Source organism: Etheostoma spectabile, chromosome 18, assembly GCF_008692095.1.
Source record: "Etheostoma spectabile isolate EspeVRDwgs_2016 chromosome 18, UIUC_Espe_1.0, whole genome shotgun sequence".
NCBI lineage: Eukaryota > Metazoa > Chordata > Actinopteri > Perciformes > Percidae > Etheostoma > Etheostoma spectabile.
Genome location: NC_045750.1, coordinates 12,058,188 through 12,081,794, shown reverse-complemented (window position 1 = coordinate 12,081,794; position 23,607 = coordinate 12,058,188). Strand labels below are relative to the sequence as shown.

At 38.5% G+C, this 23,607-nt stretch overlaps 2 protein-coding genes across 4 annotated transcripts in view; one reads left to right on the top strand and one right to left on the bottom strand.

The window, feature by feature from the left end:
- The window catches only part of acp1 (acid phosphatase 1), an 18,551-nt gene extending 8,336 nt beyond the window's left edge, over nt 1-10,215 (top strand). For all 3 annotated transcript variants that reach the window (XM_032543186.1, XM_032543185.1, XM_032543183.1), the window contains 3 exons: nt 2,558-2,619; nt 3,522-3,627; nt 9,896-10,215. In XM_032543186.1, the coding sequence (XP_032399077.1) occupies nt 2,558-2,619; nt 3,522-3,627; nt 9,896-9,973 (246 nt within the window). In that variant the 3' untranslated portion in view covers nt 9,974-10,215. The remainder of the gene's footprint in view (nt 1-2,557; nt 2,620-3,521; nt 3,628-9,895) is intronic.
- A 2,108-nt stretch (nt 10,216-12,323) lies between these two features.
- Nucleotides 12,324-16,125, bottom strand: alkal2a (ALK and LTK ligand 2a). The gene is made up of 6 exons (XM_032543187.1): nt 15,316-16,125; nt 14,391-14,795; nt 13,861-13,914; nt 13,559-13,639; nt 13,372-13,446; nt 12,324-12,641 (listed from the first exon to the last, which is right to left on the bottom strand). Exons 2-5 carry the CDS (start codon nt 14,674-14,676, stop codon nt 13,382-13,384), a joined length of 486 nt encoding a protein of 161 aa, XP_032399078.1. The 5' UTR covers nt 14,677-14,795; nt 15,316-16,125; the 3' UTR covers nt 12,324-12,641; nt 13,372-13,381.
- Nucleotides 16,126-23,607: the final 7,482 nt, after the last annotated feature.

The following is a 23,607-nucleotide window of genomic DNA, read 5'->3' as shown; positions in this document are numbered from 1 at the left end:
CAAGATATGAATTCAATTTTGATTCTGTGAGAATTCACAGATCCAATTTCTCTTTTTTAATCCTTCCCTTAACTTTTAAAGGAATCTACATGCATGTGTGTGTGCTCAAATATGACTTCTGGAAAGAAATAAAAAAGGATAAAAATATGAATTGCTAAACGGACATTAACTAAGAAGTTTCCCAAGACATTGGCCAGGAGTCATTCTTGATTATTCTCACTATCTCAAACATCTTTCTCAGATAAGGCCGAGGATGATTGGGAATGTCTTGCTGCTTGTGTGTCGAATCACTGGGATCTCTTGTTTTCTTCATTTTCAATCATGTCGCTGTCCATACTACTATGTGCTAACATTACCGCCATGAAGCCGCAATGATTTACAGCAAGTTAATGCCGCCGAATCTGTCTTGTCGTCTTGTAGTGGTGCGTCAAGTGCAACGTATATTACCCTCCAATTAGATTGAATTGGGTATTGATTGTTTTGTGAAATCTTTAGACAGGATTGCGGGGTGGTCGGCTGCAAGCAAATAAGTACTAAAAACACTGTTTTCCGCTAAGATAATTTCCTTTTATCCCCCGCGGAATCCCGTACAGATGTGAGCAACAACCTCACACTGTCAATAATCACAACACTGCTTCCGCTAAGATAATTTCCCTTTTATCCCCCGCGGAATCCCGTACAGATGTGAGCAACAAACTCACACTGTCAATAATCAACAACACTGTAAAGTACACTCTCCTTTACAGACAAACACTCAGAGGCCGTACCTGCTAGAATATATATCCTTTTATTTCCCACAGAATACAGCAAAGCAAACAGCATGCAACAGACATGCACTCCATACGTGATGCATAGTATACACTACTTCAGAGCTCTTACCTCAACACAGGACTGGAGAGCCGTCAGTCCGGCAGGGCCCGCATCAACGTAGCTGGACGTCTCGTACGCGACTCGCAGAAAGCTCTGTTGGACCGAGGGTTTCTCCGTCTTTTTATTCTCTTACCAAAACAAGGATGGTGTGTGAACGGGGGGGGCCAACCCTCGCTCCCAGCCCAGTCCTTGGTGAGTCCGGCGCACCTGCTTCGAAACCATGTTTCCAGAACAGGAGCACCGTTCTCTCAAAACATGAGCTCGATGGAAAGCTGTAGTCAAAACATGAGTATATGTGATCAAAACAGGTTATATAAGGCTTATGCTAAGTAAAACAATGATAAATGAAACACAAAACAATTATACAGTTGATAAATGAAACACGTACAATTGATAAATGAAACCCAAAACAATAATAATAGTTATACAACAGTGAATCAACAAGTTATACAAGTGACCCACTTAGCTGGTGTCAAGGATCAAAAATGCAAAATAAACTTTTTCCTCCACATTGATGATGACAATAATAACGGTAACTCCAGTGAAATTATTTGAAACGTGTTAGTCAGGACTAGATTAGGACTGTATTTAAAGCAGAGTCTGGTTTCCAACTTTGCCCTGTTAACAAAAGAAATGGAGACAGCTTCTCTCTGTTGATGCTTTATTACAATCAAGCAACAGTGTGTGTGTGTGGGGGGGGGGGTTGCCAAGAAATAAATAACATTGTAAAGGCTACCATACACTGAATAGGAATCATATATGCTAGCAAATAATAGTTTTTGACATTATAAATTTCTATTCTCTCACTTTCTTGAGGTCAAAGCCTATCCCCAACCAATCGAGCTGTTTCATAGGGCGGGCCTTTCCTAGAAATTACGTGGGTTCGATAATAACGCGTTTGCCAGTTGAAAACTTTTAATATGATGGAGCAGCAGTAGGAAATGTTCAGTTTGCAATAAAGGTGCCGTGTGGAGTTTTTCTGTAAACAAACGAGTATGTTTACATTCGGTGTTACTCCTCCAACAAATTATGTGTTTGAGGTTTAACAAATACATTTCTGTCCTCATTTTAAACCATTGTCAAAGCCAATTTTGTTAAGTCCTTTTGCTAGAGGTTAAAAAAGAGGAACCCCTTAAAATAGGGTTAAAAGAGCTAATAATAAACTTTGGCTTTAAAAAATAAAAGCTAACATTGGATTACTTGCATGCCTCGTTGCCTATAAATCCCTCGTTCCTGTGAAAGCAATTGGAATCCAGTGCAGCAATGGCACCACTAACAATGAAAACTTCTATGCAGTGTGAGAACAACAGAATGTACATGCATGGTCTATTCCAGAAAAAATGCTGGCCATAAATATGACCAAAAACAGGATTTGATTTCATGAAAAATGTAAGGATTATAACTTTAAATTACCAAACTATCTTTATTGTTGCATTAGAAACGATTGATTTTTTTCTGCATGTCATTGAACCCTCTCTCAAGGTATAAACAAAAGCTTATACCGAGGAAGTTATTCCCATGGATGTCATTATCATAACATCTATATAATCTGTTCATTTTTAGAAGTATGTAACATAACTGCTCTGCATAAAGGAAAAGTAATCTAAATGGCATCAGAAAAAATACTGTATAACATTAGTTAATTGATTTTTTTTTTTTTTGTCCTGTATTTCTTCTTTACTTTCAGGTAACCAAGGATGATTTCATGAGCTTTGACTACATTCTCTGCATGGATGACAACAATTTAAGGTACGGTTATTTCAGCTTGCAGCAGCAGTGTTTATTGTTGCTGTGAATGTGGCTTGCAGAGTCGTTAAAAACACTGGTGTCATGTCCCACTTATTAATGGTTGCCTGGGATCAAAACACTAATTTTCCTTGAAAGGGTTCAAACTTGGTTGTCCACTAACTGTCTTCATTAACTAAATGTGCTAACCCTTTACATGCACATCAAAATGGTGGCAACATTGAGCTATAACTAACGTGTAGGTGAATGCCTCCCTTCTTAATTAGCCATATTCTTTCTTAAGCTCTTTCCAAAGGTCAGGGGGAGGGATATTTTTTGATACTTTGAACGTTTAGGGATCATTTTGAGATCACATGCCTAAGGCAGATCTGATCTGTAAGCAGCTTACTGAGTTCTTTGGATGCCTCGTCTTTGCTCTTTGGGCAAGTTTTTTCACCCTTTCTCTCCCACGTTATGTTTTTTTCTGCACAAATGTTAAGCTGACCAGACTAAGAAAATGAGACCCCATCTAAGACAAAAGAAACTTTGTCCATGTTTAGATTTCTTTTAACAGAAACTATCTCATTGTTGTCAATTTGAAATTGTTTGATTGTTTGACCTTCTTTAGTTATTGAATTGCATTACTTTTAGTTTGTGATTGGTTTATTAAACTGTGTTATATTTACTTTTCAGTTCATGTAAGCTTATACCATTGTATGTTAGTGCTTTTGGGGGAAGTTAGTCACATGGTTGTCATTGTCATGTGGTTGTTAAATTCTGTCCATTATTGGAAGTTTTTTACGTGACAGCTTTGCATATAGGGTGAGAAAGATGTTCCACATCATACTTGAAAACGCTTATTCTGGTTTTGTGATATGTTAAAAACATGTTCTTCTAGAGTAACATGCTTGCTCTTGTCTTTACAGTGAGTTGAACAGGAAAGCCAAACTTGTGAAAAATTACCATTCAAAGATTGAGCTTCTTGGTTCATATGACCCACAGAAGCAGCTCATCATCGAAGACCCGTATTATGTAAGTGTACAATTACATTCTCGTGTTAAAAATTTTCAGTCATAATTAAGACAATTCTTCCAATGTTAGATTTTAATGTTATATTTTTATATACTGTACAGATGTGTGCAATATAGATTCTTTTATGCTCCGCATTAATTGTAATATAAGGACAAAAGCTTCTTATTTTATTCTAATGATCACCATATTAGGATAATATATTACTGGAGAAATCAGTGGTAATAGACAATCTGGAGCAGAGATTGGAAACACAAAATTCAAGCTCTTGTTGACACATTTGACACTATTGTCGTCAATTGTAAATGTATTTGCAGAAAAGATAACGGTGTATATACCATGTCAGTGTTAAGCAGTGTCGGTATACTTGATCAGAGCTAATTCTTGCGACGTATTGACTGACCGCTTTGTAAATTGAGTGTTTATAGTTGCTCAGAACGGCTACACTGGGGGGCGGGGTTCAGACTCTACTGGAAGACCTTCGTAGTGTTGCACTCTAGCTAGCGAAAGAACTTCTGTTCTTAATTCATTCTTAAAGTTTTGTTCATGATAGCTGATTGAGAACATCGGTTTTCAGGGCCTTTTAAACTAACCTTCAAACAGTTTGATGGTGCATAGTGAACCATGTCTGCAAATAATAAAAAAAATGTGTGTAATATCCTCTCACAACAAAACAGTTGACAAACGGTGAAATGACAGCACAGTCAGTTCTTTGTGAACTTGATTTAAATAAATGGCTAAACATTATCCATAAATATGCTTTTGAACCCTTTGAGCCCAGTACTAGGGATAAACCAATTGTCGCCCCTGGCCGATCATCGGCCCGTTTTTTGGCAGTTTATCAGTTGTCAGGCAAATAAAACGCTAATACAGATAATCTGCAAAGTTAATTAATTAGAAAGTGCGCTACTTTGGCCCCGCTACAGCTCTGTCTGTTCCTCTGCTTCGGTTTCACTCACCACTGAATCTGACCTTATGTCCCGCTCACAACACTATCAACACAGTAAAAGATAGTATTATATTATAACGCTTCTAATTTATTGTATAATTTCTTAAAGCATTTAAATAAGGTTTTGTGTTGGAGTTTGTAACATTCCAAAATCTTAATTTTGACAAAGATTTTCATTTTCACTGTAAATATTGTAAAATTGTAAATATTGTAAACCAGTTTCATTAACTAATCTGTATCAGCCTTGAAAAACCAGTATCGGTCGATCCCTACCCAGTACACATTACAGAAAATGACTTTTACGAAAGTGTTCTTTGAATTGCTTAGACAGCCCTATAACAAGTCTTTTATGATTGCTTTTTCACAGTTCTTTGTTCTTTGTTTTTTAGTTTTTTTTATTAAGGGTTTGAAAGTTGAATTACTAATAATATGCTGTACATTCAATAATGTAGCTCAAAAAGTAATCTGTTTTTGATGGAAGATGTGTAGCCAAAGCTTTATTGGCCCTATGATAATGTATGTGTGTCTAACTGCAGTTACATTATGTGGAACCCTAAAAGAGTCATCAAATAATCAGTAATGTGGAGGTTGTGGTGGACCACAGTTGATGGGACTGTAGTCAGTTATGATTCATCTCAGATTTTGGCTTTGATCACCATTTTTATTTATATGGCGATCGGCACAAATTTTTCTACTGGTAGCTTTTTGCTAGAAAAACTGGGGGATTGAATGATCTTTACAGTGAATGTGGTTTGGATACTTGACAATATTGAATTGTGGTCCCTCACCACATGGCATGACAGCAAAGTGAGCAAAGAGGAGCCAGATAGTCACTGAATGTGTCAGGATAAATGAAGACAGATGTTTTCTTGTCCATTTAGTGTGAATGTAATGACAAACTAACAGCTTAACTATCCTTTTAAATTTATAGGATTTTTTTTCTCCAAATTGACAGACGATAACACCACATACAGTTGTGTTCAGAATAATAGCAGTGTGTTTAAAATAAAAATAAAAAAGTAATTGTGCTCAAAATTTAATAGAATAGCTTTTAATTCCATAATATCAATGCATTGGGAACACTGCACATTCAATTCCAAATCAAAACATGACAACATTGATCAAGTTTGTGTTATACCTTTACAGAAAGTGAAGAAAAAGGAATATTAGGCTGTTCAAAAAAAAATTCACATTTTTCTTTACAAACTCAAACATTTACTGTATAAAGTGAATAGAATTTTTGCACTAATATTTAGTTGCATAACTATTATTTCTGAGAACTGCTTCACATCTGTGTTACATGGAGTCAACCAACTTCTAGCACCTGTGAACAGGTATTCCAGCCCAGGACCATTGAACTACATTCTACAATTCCTCTGCATCACTGGGTTTTGCCTCAGAAACAGCATTTTTGATGTCACCCCACAAGTGTTCTATGGGACTGAGGTCCGAGGATTGGGCTGGCCACTCCATAACATCAATCTTGTTCATCTGGAACCAAGACTTTGCTCGCTTACTGGTGTGTTTTGGGTCATTGTCTTGTTGAAAGACCCATTTCAAAGACATTTCCTCTTCAGCATAGGGCAACATGACCTCTTCAAGTATTTTGATGTATTGAAACTTATCCAGGATCCCTGGTATGCGATAAATAGGCCCAACACCACAGTATGAGAAACATTCCCATATCATGATTTTTGCACCACCATGCTTTACTGTCTTCACCGTGTACTGAGGCTTGAATTCAGTGTCTAGACACAAAAAGAACAGTTTTGTTCTCATCAGTCCACAGAATGTTGCGCCATTTCTCCTTTGGCCAGTCAATGTGTCCTTTGGCAAATTTCAACCTATTCAGTACTTGTCTTGTTTTCAGCAATGGCACTTTTGGGGTACTTCTTGTGATAGCTTTGCTTCACATAGCCTTCTTCTGATCGTAACAGTACTCACAGGTAACTTTAAGTCTTCTTTGATTTTCCTGGAGCTGATCATTGGTTGAGCCTTTGCCATTTTGGCTATTCTTTGATCCATTCGAATTGTAGTTGACTGTTTTTTTCCCACGTTGTTCAGGCTTTGGATGCCATTTCAAGGCATTTGAAATAATTTTGGCTGAGCAGCCTAGAATTTTCTGCACTTCTTTATATGTTTTCCCCTCTCAAATCAACTTTTCATCAAAGTCTGTGTTTCCTCAGAGCAATGTCTGGAATGACCCAGTGTGTGAATATTTTAGTGTGAAATGCACTATAACCAGCATGCACATTTGCTTTCTTCCTTCCTTAAATATGGGCCATAATTGACACCTGTTTCTTCACAGAATCAATCACCTCACTAATTGAGCACAACACTGCTATTATTTTCAACATGACCCTTTCAATTACAGATTAAATTACACAGAATCAGCAGCTTGCACGTCAAGACTGTTTGGTCTGTTGGTTTTCTATGACTCTTACTTACTACACTTACTAGTAAATTATTTGCCATGTAGAAATATCACTTCTACCAAAAAATATGATTCATGAGGTTAGTGATGTTGGACTGCTATTATTTTGAACACAACTCTATATAACCTACCATCCCACACATAGCTCTTATCAGTATATCAAGATCTACATATGTACTGTATGTGTACACACACTTACGTACAACCATGCTTAAGACAACTGCTTTTTACCTGAAACAATACAGCAGCATGAATCAGTTACTTGGTAGACCTTTGGATAGATCATTCTCAAGGTATTCAGTAAATTATCCCCATAGTTTGTAGAAGCTCTGAATTTTTCCCTTGTTTGTGTATGTTAGTAAAACCATAATCCCCCTGAAGGTGCCTCATTGCTCTTCCATGAAGTAGCAATACAGTGTTGAGCTTGTAGTGAACATACATTGATTGTTTTTCATGAGCACTTGATAGTCTTGTCCCAAGTAGACAAAGACCAAGGATGGAAATCTTAGGACATACAGGTAGCATTACAGAGGTAATATCAGACAGAGTCTGTACAACCTTTTCCCAGAATTCTCTAATTTTTGGGTAGTTCACAGACAACAAAAACAGTGTACCCTCTTCTAGGGCACATTTAACACATAGGTCTGGGTTATTCTTATTATAACAGTCCAGAAGGGAAGGAGTTGAGGTTCATTTGTTTGGTTGTCATTGACATATCTCGACAACTGTTGGATGGATTTGTTTGGGATTTTGATGAAAAAAATTAAGTTTTAAAGAAAATTTGGATCTTGCAACAAGACAGGCCCGTTTGGTTCATTCAGGGAATCATTCTAAAGATTTACAAAGAATATGTTCACGGCATTTACTCTCGAACTTGGAGGTTTTGGGACAGATTGGTGGAGATTTGCTTAATACACGCGGCGATAACACTGGTAAGAGACAATGACGTTTAATCATGTATCCAGCTAATTTAAACAGCTCATGTTTCTGTATTGTGTGAACAGTTTTAACTTCATTTAAAATTGTATGCAGGGTTTTCTTATTGAACATGTTTCTTCCCGAGACTATTTTGCAGAGCCGCGCTCGCTGCGTCCGGAGCTTAGCGACGCCCAAGACGTTTTGTGATTGGTTAAAGAAATGCAAACATCCCAGAGTGTACTCTCCTGTAGCCAGACCTTCCTCCGCAGCGCTGTGGAGATAGTGATGATTGTGTCATTTTTGAAGTTTGAAGTAGAATTAGAATCTAATCTAGATTTTGGCAAAGCCCACCACTTTGTACTGTCGAAACTACAATTTCAGAATTACTCTTGCTGCTTTTGGCAGTATAGTGCATGCCAAGAAAAGATTAACCTTTTTTGTTTTTAGTCATTTTACAGCAGTACAATCAAAACGTTTCCTGCATGTGACTGTCACATCTCCACTTTAGCCAAGAGGAATTTAAGGCCATTTCCCATTATAAAAGGTTTAACTATATTGATATTTCAGGAATGTTTTGACCAAGGCTGGCTCTTTTCACTTCATTTGACCCTAACCATTCTGAAGCACTATTTTTCTTACGTCTAAGACATTTTGTAGTTTATGTTTCACTGTGTTTAGGGGCATTTTTGTGTTGCATCTCCCAACTTCTATTAAGCATTAGATGACTCTTCCTTCTAAACAACCAATTATGGTGATCTCTACTCCATGCTTTACTTTAAGGATGATGTTAAGGCTATTTGTTTTGTAGTACTCCAAACAAAGTGTATGTTGTTTCTGCAACAAAATGTAGTATTTTATTTTCACAGAATACTGTCCCAGTAACATAATAGAGCATTGTCATTTACAGGTTAATTGTGAAAGGGTTTCTACACTATTTCCTATTTGGACATTTGATATTGAGATTATTTAATAATCAGGCCAATTAGGAAAACAATTATCTGAGTGTTATTAGTTTACATGGAGTGTATTTACCTATTCCTAGTGCTGTCAAACAGTATAACATTTAATCGTGATTAATCGCATTAATGTCATAGTTAACCCGTAAGTAATCACACATTTTTATCTATTCTAAATGTCCCTTGATTTTTAATGCTCTTATCAACATGGAAATGTGGATGGGCTTGCTTTGTGCAAATGTTTTTTTATTGAAATCAACACTGGCATATAGCCTACTGTAGTGTAACATTCTCATATGGAGCAAATATTCTTTCACACAGTGTAACACTGTCCATTAATAAAAGGGTGAAATTAATACTTTGACAAGGGGGTGGAGAATCAGCATCAGCTGTGGGCTTGGCCATCAAGTGGTATTTCAGACTGGGCGTGCTGCGATGAGAGCTCAGCTCACAACGACAAAACACACAGATCACTTTGGTTTTGTCAGTGGAACTATTTGGCAACTTTTAAAAAGTAAACTTTCCATTCAGAATCTCATTGGCATACATTTCATTGTCTTGCACTTGCCATCCACTCAAAACGTAACGTTACTACTCTTTAGCTGGCTCGCAAGCCCAAACAAGTGTGTGCGGCGTGTTTCTGGTCTAGCTAGACCCGGTGTGGTGTTGTAGTTTTTCTAACATTACTAGTTGTTGCAACAGCATGTGTAAAAAAACTACAAAGTTTGTTAAGCCAAAAAAAACGTTAATCTCACAATAAAAAAAATGCCGCCGTTAAAATGGGTTTGCGTTAAAGCCACTTTCTTTCTTATGGCACTGTATTTCTCTCTGAAGAAAGGCTATTTATCCAAATTTGAGCCGACCACACCACAGAACAGGCCCTACATATCTACCACAGCTGTATTTGATTTGTTTAGTTGCAGCCCAAAACCGATCTAACAAATGTATGATGCAGCTATCAGTACTTGGCTGAAACATATTTAATTTTCTCTTTTTTTCTGTTTTATTTCTTAGGGGAGTGACAAAGACTTTGAAAAGGTGTACGAACAGTGTGTACGTTGCTGCAAAGCATTCCTGGAGATGAACTCTTAACGACATCTGACCTTAAACAATCTTTGCTGAAACTTTTGGATTACCATGACAAATGTACCAAAAATGCTTTGATTGTTTCACAAGCACTCATCACTATAACCCTCTTGTTGATGTCAGTAGAAGATCAGGAAACACGTTTGTTTCGGTGTGGTAAATGTTATAACACTGTACATTTAGAAAGACGCTGCCTGGACAAGTTTGTAGCCTGTAAATCCAAGTGATTAATAAAATAGATAAAGGAGTATGACTGTCAGAGACTTATTTTTTACACACAAATCAGTAATCTTTACAATTTGAATATGTTAAAGCATTTATTTTAATGAAGAAGATATTCTGCAGATGATAATGCATGACTGGACATCTCTGAGGTTTACAGGTCAAAGGCTGGCACGCTGCTAATCTTCCTGGATGCTTTGTTGGACGATTAGGTTTTTTTTTTATACTGCTTGTTCGGCATGCAGCTCCTTTTTTTCAGACCTATTACCCCAAGATATCCTTACAAATATTAGATATAAAATATATCTTGTAAATATTTAAAAACGGAAATAGGAAACGGGGTCTGTTTTCACTCATTTCCCATTAATGGAACATTCAGCTCCTGTTTATAGACACAAAAGTTATCCAGCGGTGCGCCAGCCAACACTTACTGGTGGTAATCCCATGATAGACTCATCAGTGCCAATACAAATTACCATTCAGGGCAATTCATCTCCACATGGGGAAGTTGTGATTGAGAAAGGCCTGTAAATCATTTAACAACTGAAAAGTTTGATATACCAACTGGTGACTGGAGGGTTTCCAGTTGTTGAATAATTTAGTTTTAGAGTGTTTTTCTTAAAGTCATAGGGCCTTATCTATGAAGGATGTGAAGCAAAGATGGATTGAGTAAGATTTCAAAAAAATGGCAGATGTATCTATTTTGTGGTCTTGGAGAGGTGTTTGCATCTTAGTCTTTTGGACACAATGTGGTCCAATCTGAGCTTTATTTAGTACTGAACTCAAGCAAAAAGTAGTTCATTGTTAATATCTCCTACCAAACAACCTGTACAAATCCACACAGGTACAAGCAAATTATGGCCACAAAGTTCAGTTAAAGGAATAGTTTGACATTTGGGAAATATGCCCATTAGCTTTCTTGCACAGAGTTAGATGAAAAAGATTGATACCACTCATATCTGTACGCTAAATACGCTAAATAACCATTTCCAAGCCAGTTTGCTTATTTTAAAGACTGGAAGAAGGGAGAAGTCAGTAGCCCTGCTCTGTCTGATGGCAACAAAATGTGCCTGCCAGCACCTCCACAGCTCCACAGCTCACTAATTGGCATGTTAAATCTCCTTTCTTAATCCATACATAAACAAGGATCTTAAAACTACAACTTAAACTATCAACAGTGTTCTGTGTTTTGGTATCAAGTACTTCCAGTGAAAGTGTTCTAGTGTGAGGTCTATGGATCGTATGAGTACGCGTTATCAAGATATTGTTTTTGGAAAGGCAGGAGCCATCCACCAAGATGTACCTAAATGGCACAAATCTCAAAACTTAAAACAAGTTCAATGGAGTCAAGTGGGAAAATAAGTTGTTCTATAATTTGAAAAATTATGAAAATAAACTGTTCCAATTTTAAATTAGTTTCTTTCCCAGTATGAATGTGTTCATGACTGAATTAAGCTGACCTGCAGTGGGACATTTACCAGATCTGTAGTTGCAGAAGTATTCCACATTGGAAGACAGTGACATTAGAGAAAATATAAGACAAAGACCATTCATATATTTACCAATCTTATAATTTATTTAAATATATTTAATTTTTAGATATATGTATTTAACAGCCATTTAATGACCATTTCAATGCCAGTCACTTTAATTTATGGCAGATAGGTAGATTCCTCTCATGCTTTGCTTTACAGTATGTACATCATATTTCTCTTGTTTCATATGGCCTATAGTCTGTACAGTGGAACTTTGTGACAACTCAAATAATATATAAATATAGACTTCCCCACGCTCTACCAAGATCCACAGGAGGGCTGTGACTTACAACCGCCACTTCCTTTTTTAACATGTCTTGCAAAGACGCAGCGAAATGTTCATGTAATTAATAATTTAATCACAGTTCTTTCTCAGTGTGAGCACAAGTGGGCTGAAACTATGCCGTGAGTGATGCCAGGACTCTGTGAGACCTGCAGTGCAGCAGAAATGACGGGCTCAACCCACAACACTCAATACAGAGCAAACCATTCGTAGAAAGCAAGTCATACAAAAAATAGTACATTTGGATTTTGCTCTTTTCTTAGAGGAAATAAACAAAATTAAAATATGCAATCCCTTTTTTTTTTTGTCTTAGCAACATCTTTATGGATGCCAGCAGGAAAATTGGCCTCATGTTTGTTTCTCTCAGCCACTTGTTTCTTTCTCCACTTTTCAGCTTCACTATCTTTATCTTGGTCTGGTTTTGTTGGCTGGTTGCCTGCCTCATGGTGACAGCCAACCATCGAGCCCCAGCCAGAGCGGTGGGAGGCAGTAATCCATGCCTTAGCACAGCAGGCCTCACTGAAGGACGATACTGTGCCTAATGTCAGTTGGGGCTGGTCAGAGTATTTTAGGCTTCCCTTTTACTGTCCTTTTCCCAAGTTGTTTTCTGGTGTAAAACTTGTTTGGTTTCAACCTGCAATGAAGAGGAAGTAAAATTCAGCACAGTGACCAACTTAGCAGCACTAGACAAAAGGATTTGCTTTACAAAAAAAACTTCAATAAATCAATCTCGCTGTGCTGCTGCAAAAGGACGAGGCATGCATATCACTATTGTGAACATTTTAATATTTACACTGTGAACTTCAGCCGTTAATTGCACAGGATTCTGTCTGTAAGTAGTAACAGCACAATGTAAAAACACTAAAATTACAAATTAAAATCCTCCATTCTGAGTTTTACTTACATAAGAGTACAGACATATCCGCAAAAAAGTTAACATGTCAAAAGTGAAATTACTGATGATGTAGAATGGCCTCTTTTGGAGTAGTATATTATTGGATTATTATATGAAGCATCAAAGCAACTAGTCATTATAACAACATTTCCCTTTGCAATATAGTGTAGTAGAGGGATACAATTTATAAATTAAAATACGTAAATTTTCACTAGACCTGATGCGACCGCCAAATATGGTGAGTTTTTGAATATGATAAGTCCCTCAAAAAGGCAATTCATTTGACGGAAAAAATTAAGAATAATAATTCCAATAGGGCCTTCGCCGCTGTCGGCGCTCGGGCCCTAATAAAATTGTAGGTACCAATGGACCCTTTTATAGAAGAAACACTCAAAATTCTTCCAACATCTCTTTAACCTTAAACAGCACACGTCATTAGTTCAAATAAGATGTGGATATATTACAGTACCTTGTGTGTGCTACCCCTCTGTGCACTGTGGGCTGCCGGCCAGTCTGGTGAGAAGCCGAGCACATCTTTTGAAATCTGAGAAGAGAAGAAGCGGAGAGACATTGCTAATGAGTGGATATATTTTCTTACAAAAAGTGTTTATTGGCATGACAAAGAGAGTATTCGTTCTCATCGTGTAAGGGCTTACATGCAGGTATAGTGCAGTCTCTGGTGTGGTGGTAGAGTCTGTACACGTGCTTCCTGCACTTGGGACTGAAGTAAAGCGGACCTGAAAGGGAAAACAGCAAACTGTGAAAACATTTCCAGCTCTGCAGCCACTAGCACTAACTATGTTTTAAAGTCATAGTCCCAGTATGTGAGGTTATCATTCAGTTTTTTTTTGTATTTTCTCAACCACACTTCATCCATCCCATAACACTTTGTTTCTTTCAGAACATTCCTTCTCTAACTTTTGACACTCAAGCACCAGTGACACGGAAGTAGCCTTACCTGTCATATGTTTTAGGAATTTCTCCTTCTTTCTGAGATCTCTGGGGATTACGGCTGTGGAAAGAGAGAAGAGGGGAACGAAGTGTTAGCTGCCTTAAAATAGCACATTATTACCTAAATTGATTTTCTCAGAGGGCATCTGGCATCACCTTGAGCAGGAATGCCTTTGACGGAACATTGTAACCTGGGTAAATGTTGATATCCAGTTAGACGTAAACAAAAAAAAAGAAAGCAGGAAATCATAATGAAACAAAAAGATGTTTTTTGTTTAAATTGCACAGGTTTTGAGATTTCTGCCTTCAACCAAATATCTGCATGACTACATATTACTTAAGGTAGGTAAAAATGTTTTTGGTGATTTGGGTGCAACAGCCCTTTAACTTTATCCCGTGTTAGTTCTGTCAGTTTACTATGACTTGGCAATCTGAATATTAGACTTATCCCAGTAGGCCACATCCTTTATTATTTGCTACATCATCCTCTTGAGAGAGAACACATGGGTCCCGCCCCGACGACAAGCCATCACTCACCGGCTGTCTGATCCCTTCTGTCTGTTTTCAAGTTGCGTAAATCCTTTGGTTCCACCGGAATGATCCTCGACCTTGATGTTAACGGGGCTTCCGTTTTTGCGATGTGGCGTCCCCGGCTCTCCACGTGTTTTACGATCTCTACCATCCGCATTAAGTCCTGCTGCGCGCTCCGGCCGGCTGCAGCTGACGCCGCGGCCGCCGACGGTGCGCTCACGCTGCAGTGGCCGGTCAGCGTGCATATCAGTAGCACCATTCGCATAGTGACGTGCTTACGCAGTCCCCTCATAGCTCCCGTGGGGGGGGGGGGGGGGGGGGGGGGGGGGAGAGAGAGAGAGAGAGAGAGAGAGAGAGAGAGAGAGAAAGTGAACTCCTTCTTCAACGCTTCTGGGGAATAAAGTTGAAGATCTGTAAGAGAGATCGAGAATGGATGTCAAAGTGCTTCTCATGTCATTTAATGAGCCAGAAAGAAATTCCCATTTGCTTTCATTTAACAAGGAAAAACACATCACATAGTCACAATAGTAGAAACTTTGTACAACCACTTCCACGTTATTCGTTCTCTAAGCCAGCTTACATAACAAACCCGCATCAGATTGTATCCAGTTCGGCCTATACATTCTTTAGAAATCGATGTAGAGGCAATTCACTGGATGCTATTAGCCATACATAAATACAAATAGTCTACCTATGTTACAGGTGATTTAGCCTGTAGACTGTCTTGATGTCTCTATTGAGGCATTATTATTTATTTATTTATTTAAGAAATCGCAACGAGATCAAGATTTCTTCTTTTGCAAAAGAGAGTTAAGAACAAATTACAACGTGGTCGTGAGAGCAGCAACACATATGAACATGATGCTTTTAGTTGACCAAATGAAGTAATTCGGGAAAGAAATGTCTAATAGAATATTACAAATGCAATTACCTTCAGGTCGATACAGCCTTTTCCAATAATGTAGAATTACGTTGCGTGCGCTCAACAAGGATGGAAATTAAACGAACTGAGCGCAACTTTAGGTTCCTGCTTGTGTCCAGTACGAAATATGTCCCCGTATAGCCTGGTCCTCTGTTGGAAAAAGCAAAGCTTCTGAAGTCATACAAGTATTCGCTGAACATCTGTTGTCATCCTCTACACCGGCCGACTGTAGGGAGAGAGTGGACAAACAGCTGAAAGATCCGGTGCTCCAAGTCCCGTGTGCGTCCTTGCTCAAGTAGCGGGCCAGCTCACTTTTTATTCTGTCTCTCAGACGCGGTGACCTGTCCCTTGTGGGTTACTGTGACAATAATAAGACGGTATTGGCACTCCTGAAGCGGAAAGTCCACTTGAGTTGACTGACCATCACTTGAACGCCGTGTAAAGTTCTCTGCGCCCCCTCCTTTCCGTTACTCCATTTATCTGTGCGATACGCAGTTACAGGAAGCGTTTTCCCCAATAACACTTCCAATGAAATGTCAAATCAGCACAGCACACTGTGCAAATACTGGCATCTTAGTAGAAACGCGCCCATATCCTTCTGATTCTCATAACTTCATTTGGAGCCATTGCGCACTTTACATCCATCATGGGAGTTGAAACCCAATTAGGCTATACGCACCGTTTAAGGATAATTCTTTTAAAATGAATTACGCACGGGTTTTAGAAGTTATTGTACTTTAGTTTCTGGTTAAAACAACCGAATACACGCAGCGTAGTTGAGTTTGAGCCTACAGACGTTTTCTCCTCAGATTAGTACAGCTTTCTTTAAGTCTGGGCGTGCAATTGCCACCCCCCTCCCCAAATCTGTCTGACCCGTGAGACCAGGGTAGCCTAGTTTACTCTATAATAAAACCACCGTCAGCATGTTTCAGAACCATGAAAATAAAGTTAATGGAGGTGCACATAAGTTCTTTTTTCAAAATGTCTAAACTTGCTTGCCGTCTTTACGGGAAAATGTAACGTGTTTTACCAAGACCTGAGTTTTTTTTCCACTGCTTTTGTTGTTAACATTGGTGCTGAAAGGACAGCGCGCACTGTCTCCAAATTTCTTCTCTCAACAGGCAATGCTCTGTATTTTCTCCGAAGAAATGTAGTGCCTTCCGGTATAATGTCAGACAGGTTGTCTTTGTCGGAACACTATGCTGATGAATTTTATCGACTAAAACAATGACGAAAAATATTGATATTTGGTTTGCCTGGTGATTCACAAAAGGATGATTTATCATATTTTTTTTGTAGATCAGAGAGACTAGGTCCAACTTTTTGTAATGAGATATAACATTGTGGTCTGAAAAAGGGTAATTCCATAGACTTGTTTGGCACTTGTTTTTTGCTGCACTTTGATGAGCAGAAACCAGTGCAATGATCAACAAAGTTGATATGACTGGTCAGTTTAGGGAGCAGGTAGGTGCAGTGGTCAGAGAGAATACATCCACCTGACAATCCTGGTTCTTAACCCACATGCCTGTGGAAGACTAAAGTGAATATAATATCCCGATAAAACACAAAAAAAGTGTATCATTACTATTAAGATTAGAGCTGGACTGCATTGCCCACAAAACACATTGTGATGCAATGTGACAGTTGTAAAACTTGTAATATCCTTTTAATTTAGGCGTGTGTCTGACATCTACAACTTTGATATAGGATTTTTTTCTCTGAAAAAGAGACAGTATTCTTTCATTCATCAAACAACTAGAATATAAATAAATATTTCTTGAATTCACTGAAACATTCTGCAATCAAAGCCAGATGTCTCAGCAGGGGGCGCCATTCTGCAACCACTGCACATTTAAATCCTCAAAATGTTCATAATTGTTTAAGTCTCATGCCTTATGTGATAATAACAAAGACTTAGCCAGCATTCTGGATGGATTCATGATTGCGTTGAAATCAAAACATATAGATGAAAAGTGTCATCATTGTGCAAAATAAACCAACATTCTCAATTTACACCACAACATGAAATGAAAGGACAAAAACAACAAATTATAAGGTTAACTGGTCAATAAAGGCAAAGTAAGATTGATGTTTTCATTGTTGTGACTATTCTTGTAAAGGGTCTGGCAAGCTGGTGAGTTGAGACAGAAGAACATCTATTCAAACATGTTCAGTGGGTTGTCCTCGCCTTTGACTGGTGCTTTAATTGTCTTGGAGATCAGTATTTCTCATGTACTGTCTGAAAAGTGTGACAATGTGAAGACAACAGCAGAAATTATGAACAGGCGTGTAACCTAGTTTATTCTCATGCAGCTGTAGCCAATCAGCTTTCGTGTTATTGGCGCAAGGCTTTTTCGGATTGTACCACAGACATAAAAAAGATTTGATTCTTTATGTATGGGGAAGTGCAAGTTTAGCAATACTCTGCTTGAGTTTTGGTTTTGGTTAAAGACAGTTGCTAACAACATATTTGAAGCCTACTGCATCTTATGCAAGAAAACAATTGAACTGGGAACGTTGGGTGTATGGCCGCTGGAGTCCTTTTTTTATGTTATGATATAGGTCATAAATGTCATACATAATGGTCTTAAGGTCTTAAAAAGTTTTAAATTTGACTTGGTGAAATCTGCAGGAACCCTGCTTAAACTTCCAGACAGGTGTTTTCAATTATGTTGCCTGATCAGTCATATTTTATGTCATGAGCATGTGCAGATGATGTTTGATTGATGTCGCCCAGAGGGATGGGTCATAGGTAATATCTTGAACAACAAAGTAGTCAACAGAATAAAATAGGCCAAGTCTAGAGGTTCTGAACAGATTTGTCATGCACCTGCCAACATGTTTACTTTAAAAGAAATTGGCCTGATCCTCAGTGTTGCCTTTCACTTGGACCATTTCACCCTGCAAACATGCAATTTAAACAAAATAATTTTCAACAAACTTATCCGTGTTATGATCTTGTTGTTGTCAAAAATGAAAAATGAGTTCATTGCAAAATTGCAATCAAGAAGGAACCCTGGTACAGCTCAGCCAACAATAAATGTGTTTCTCATCTGGTGCTGGACGGAAGAGAATGTGCTTATAATAGGGCAAATTGCCAGAAACAGCAGCATAAGTCTTGCAAGTTTTCATTTCAGTACTTAAATTAAATCTCTATTAACAAATTGTTGCTAACGCGTTAGCTAACAGATAACACAGCAGTACATTAGAACTCATTTGGAGTCACGCTCCTTTTAGTTCTGTTTCCTTTTAACTCTGTATTCCTGAGAAAACTATCAGGCTCTCTAACCCATAAATATGCTGCTGTGTTAGCTAGCCACTTACTGTGTCTGTCTGCTGTCTGCTGGATAGTTAATCATTGGGTGTATTCAGCTTTTAAGCTAAAAACAGCAGCCAGTAACAACAACAACGAGCTAATTGTGGCTAAAACGCTCTTTGCTCCATAGTACCAATTCTCTGTGGGTTTGTCACCCCTTTCATATCACACATGGTCATTTGGTTATTGTTATTGTAACATATTTAGAATAGCTGCTTAATATTTTACATGTTACAAAAGGTGTGAGGCTTCAAATCAAGTAATAAAACAGCCATGCAGAAACTGTTATAAAATATCAATGTGGAAGTAATTTTGTTTTATGTAATTGCACTCTAATAGGAATTTAAAACCACACACTCCTCCTCCTCTTGTTTTTGGAAAGAATTCACAAATATAAAGTAAACATTTTTTCATCCATGTAAGATACACATATTTGTTATTAGCAGTTGGAGGCAGTGGAGTGAGGGTGAAAATAGTGTTCTTGAACAATTTGTGCCTTCAGATAAATCAGCCTCTTTGCTGCGTTATTATGGTTGACATTTGGATGGGGACTGGGTTGTGGTCAGCACAACTCCTTACTTGCTGCAAATAAAAATACAAACATGCTCAGTGCTATGGGAAGCGCAATTTAGGTCACGCCATGCAAAAAAACGATCTTATTTTAAGCAGCTCATTCAGTGAGTCTCACATAAGGATAGAAACATGCAAATCATGTTAACACGCAATAAATATTTAAATCCACACAGCATAACTGATTCTTATTTTTATACTATTCTTTCATCTGCATCATAGTGGACTAGCTCATTCCTCAGGAATAGCATCTAACCTGTCAGTGTAATTGACCTTTGGCACAGGATCTCCACTAGTTGTTGAAGACCACTTCTTTGGTTGATTTGACATTTTTGCTTAGTGAATCCATATAACTAATTCTTGCTGTGAAGACAATATATTCACTTTTGGGGTACCCTTCTACAGGAGGTATATTGAGTTAAATTAGTGACAAAAAAATTCTATGTTGACTTCTCTAGGTCACAAATAAATCCAAACTGCACTGAACAATTTGACTTGTCAGAGCAGGAAAAGCACAGGTGTGGAAAAATAACATTAATGATTCCTTAGTGGTGGCTCATTAAGCTGCCACTGGTAAACAATATGGAGTGCAGCTGTTGTTAATGCGATTGTACACATTGTGCAATTGCAGGCCAATTATTTGTGAATGGAAAGCAAGACCTTCATTCAAAAACTCTATTCATTTTGTTACTTAAGTGACATATGAAGTTTAGTGTAAGTTCATTCAGGAAGGTTTTCTATGCTTCTCACTTTTTCTACCCGTCTCTTTCTCTTTTCCAACATAATCAACTGACTTCGCGCATTCACTCCATAGCCATGGTGTATATACATGGCCTCTGGTCACCTTTTAAATTTAATGTTGCAATGGGTCCAATTGCCAAAGACTCTAACATTTAATTTTGCGCCATGTTGACTAAACTCATTCCACCCTTAAATGAACTCTGTCTTGATTGAAGTGCATTTAAATTAGTGGGAGAAAAAAGATACACAAACAAAATACATGCATTTGAAAATTGTTGTTCAAAGCACATATTCAACGACCATGATGTTCGTTCATTTATTTAAGCCAATTCTTTAATATAACTTTACATTCTTACAGAAGTTACACTTCATTAGCATGTCTAGATTATATAATTCACAGACCCAACATTACCCCTATAAGCAACAGAGGCAAGAAAAAAAAATACCCTTTAACTGTAAAGAAACCTCATGCAGAACCCGACAGCTCTGGGTGGTCGGCCATCTGACTAGACAGGTTGGGTTAGCATTAGTGTAAATGGGAGGAAAAACCTTCAAACATTCTCACTTCCAAATTGCTTGGTCAGGACCCCTTTGTTTCCCTTTTTAATGCTCTGGGTATCCCCTTTGCCTAATTGTTCAATGTGCAGGGTAAAACCACTTTGTTACCCTAAGGAAAAGATCCTGGGTGAGTCCTTTGGTTATTCACCTGTCCACTACCTCCAACCTACCTCCTTATGCAGACGTTTGGTCTTCAATTCTACTCCCTGCTATTGTCTCCCTTCATATTACGTCATTTTGCAGCACGTTCCATACAGATGCTCAAGGGTGCCTGGTGTGTCTGTATCTGACGTGGGGGCCTCTGAGAAGCATCAGTATGAGATGAGTTGGGAGTAAGAACTGGTTGGAAAAAACGTGCATGTGCAACGCTTCCTCAGGTCAGCAAGCAACTGCATAGGCAATATATTAAAGTAGGTTTGCAGTGCATCAACCAATGAGCCCCCATTTACACTTTGTGTATCATGGGCGGATCTGACAGCTATCGGGTATAAAAAAAATTAAAAAAAATAGTGTTAATGCATCCAGACAGATTGAAAGCTGATTGCTCAAACCATCTCAGGAGGTGAGACGCATTCTCACCAAATACTTTGTTGTAAAAGTGTAGATGCATGCCTCCTCTCATACGTAATGTTTGCCTCTCAAGTGCATCTACTGCACATCAGTAAGCGACTTGAGGCAAAAGCCTCTGCAGGGCCCGTACCCTTGGATAATGGCAGCTGAAGTTGAAACTTCACTGAAGTTAGCCATTGTTTTCACTGTCTGAGTGAAGGACACAATTTTACAATGATGAGTTAATGCAATTGTGCTCCACGCGCTCCAAACAGGCACTGCACTAGTGTTATTAAGGGAATTATCAAGGGATAGGGAGTCATTTGGGTTCAGTCTCGGGTGTTATCTTAATGCCTCAATAGAATTCAGAGGTCGTTCTTCTGCATTACTTATATGAATTAGTAATATAAAGGAGTTTGTTGAAGATGTCTTTACATCGGGTGCATATCTATCTATCTATCTATCTATCTATCTATCTATCTATCTATCTCATGGTTTGTCTTAATGTGACACTTTCTGTTAGTGCACAATGCCCTCCTCTTTGACCAGTGTGTGAGGCTTGAAAAAAAGATAATTTTATCATATAACCATAATAACTGCAGGTCTGTACTGAAGCACTCGTTCCTGGAAAAGCGGATATACAGTTTGGATTATGTGAACATAAACAGACATGCTCAAATTTGTTGGTAACCTCACAGCTCATTGAAATAATGCTTCACTCCTCCTGAAAAGTCATGAAACTAATAGCTATTTTGTCATTGGATGCCTTTAGTATGTCATAGAATAAAGCAAAGAAGCTGTGAAAAGAGATTCATTATTGCTTATTCTCCAAAGATATTCTGAAATGGCCTGGACACATTTTTTGGTGATATTTCAAACAAATTACTTTCTCTAATTTGTATCGCACATTTCTCCAATTTTGTAATCAGCCTATTTTGTAAAGCCTATTTAAATAGAAAAAAAGTAGTCACTGTGCTATTAGGCATCCTTGTGTGCACCACACTGAACATGGACCAGAGTTAGCAAAGGAGAGAGTTGTCTGAGGAGATCAGAAAGGAAATAATAGACAAGCATGGTAAAGGGAAAAGCTACAAGACCTCTCAAAGCACCTTGATGTTCCTGTGACAACAGTTGCAAATATTATTAAGAAGTTAAAGGTCGATAGATCTGTAGCCAACCTTCCTGGGTGTGGCCGCAAGATGAAAATTGACCCCAGATTGAACTAAAGGATAGTGCGAATGACAAAACAGAACCAAGGATGACTGCCAAAGAGATAAGTTAAACTCCCATGTCAAGGTAGCTCAGTTTCTGATTGCACCGTCCATGGCTTTTTTAAAGCAACACTAGAGAACTTTTAACTTAAAATAATGTTTCCAAAATCGTTTCAGTGGTTCATCAACTGAAACTTGGTGGAATCTTGTAGCATAGCCGAGAAGGAGACATGGGAAAGGGAATGTGGGAGAACCTGGTGCATGAGCCGAGCAGGAGACATGGACACGAGGAGCGGAGAAGGGGGCTGATGGAAGGGGGGCGCAGCGGGAGGAGGACAGAGGGTTGAAGCCAGCTGACTGGAGGTAAGGAAGACAGGATGGAACTGCAGGGAAGAAAACAGAGAGGTGAGTGCATGGAACACGAGGAGACGAACCTTGTAAGATTTACGCTTACAAGGTTCACCAGTGTGACTGGAGCAACCATCAGGTGAAGAGTGGATGAAGAGCCGGGGTAGATATGCTGTGGGAGATGGTTGATGACAGGCAGGTGTGGGCAGCGGGAGCCGTTGATGATTGATGATGAGCAGGTGTGCGTATTCAGCTGGCTTCGACATAAAAGAGGGAGAAACCAAACAAAACAGGGAACAGGGCAAACCCACAGAAAATGCAGAAAAATAGTAAACAAAACAAAAACTCACAGCGAGCTGGACCCCAACCATAACACGGAGCTTAATCAAATCACTGGGCAGATACACAAACACTTTTTTCACGGGTGTTAGTAATCAATGCCGTGGATTGACTTTTGATTATCACGTTATATTTACAGTATTGGTGTTAGGCAGCATCCCCCTCATATTTTAATCGTGGTCCTGACTGCTGGCTCTTCTGGTAAACTCTGGTAAACTGTAGTTTACTGTGTATCACAATGACTGTAATCTGTGGCTATCTAGCATTAATTAACTCCTTGCTGTGCAGTGGTTGATGATATGGAGGTCATATTATGTGCTGTGCTTGGTTTGCCTGGACATTAAAGCTGCCATGTGCAACATTTGATATTTGTACACACTGTACATACATGGTAATAAAGTGCTTTTTGGTTTTCACAAATGTATGTTAAGTATGTGAAGTATTTGCCAATTTGGAAGTAGGCCTATGCACAGCTGAGATGATAAGGCTTCAGCTAAGCACAACCATATGTTAACATTATTGGCCTTGTTAAGGGGGTGCGCTCTCCAAACTGTGATCCTAGTTTGTGAACCATTTGTGAGAATGATGATGATAGGAGACCACAGTCAACCCTGTCATCCTGGCAGGCAGCTGTTAGCATGTTTACTGAATCTCAGAAGAAGGTTGCGT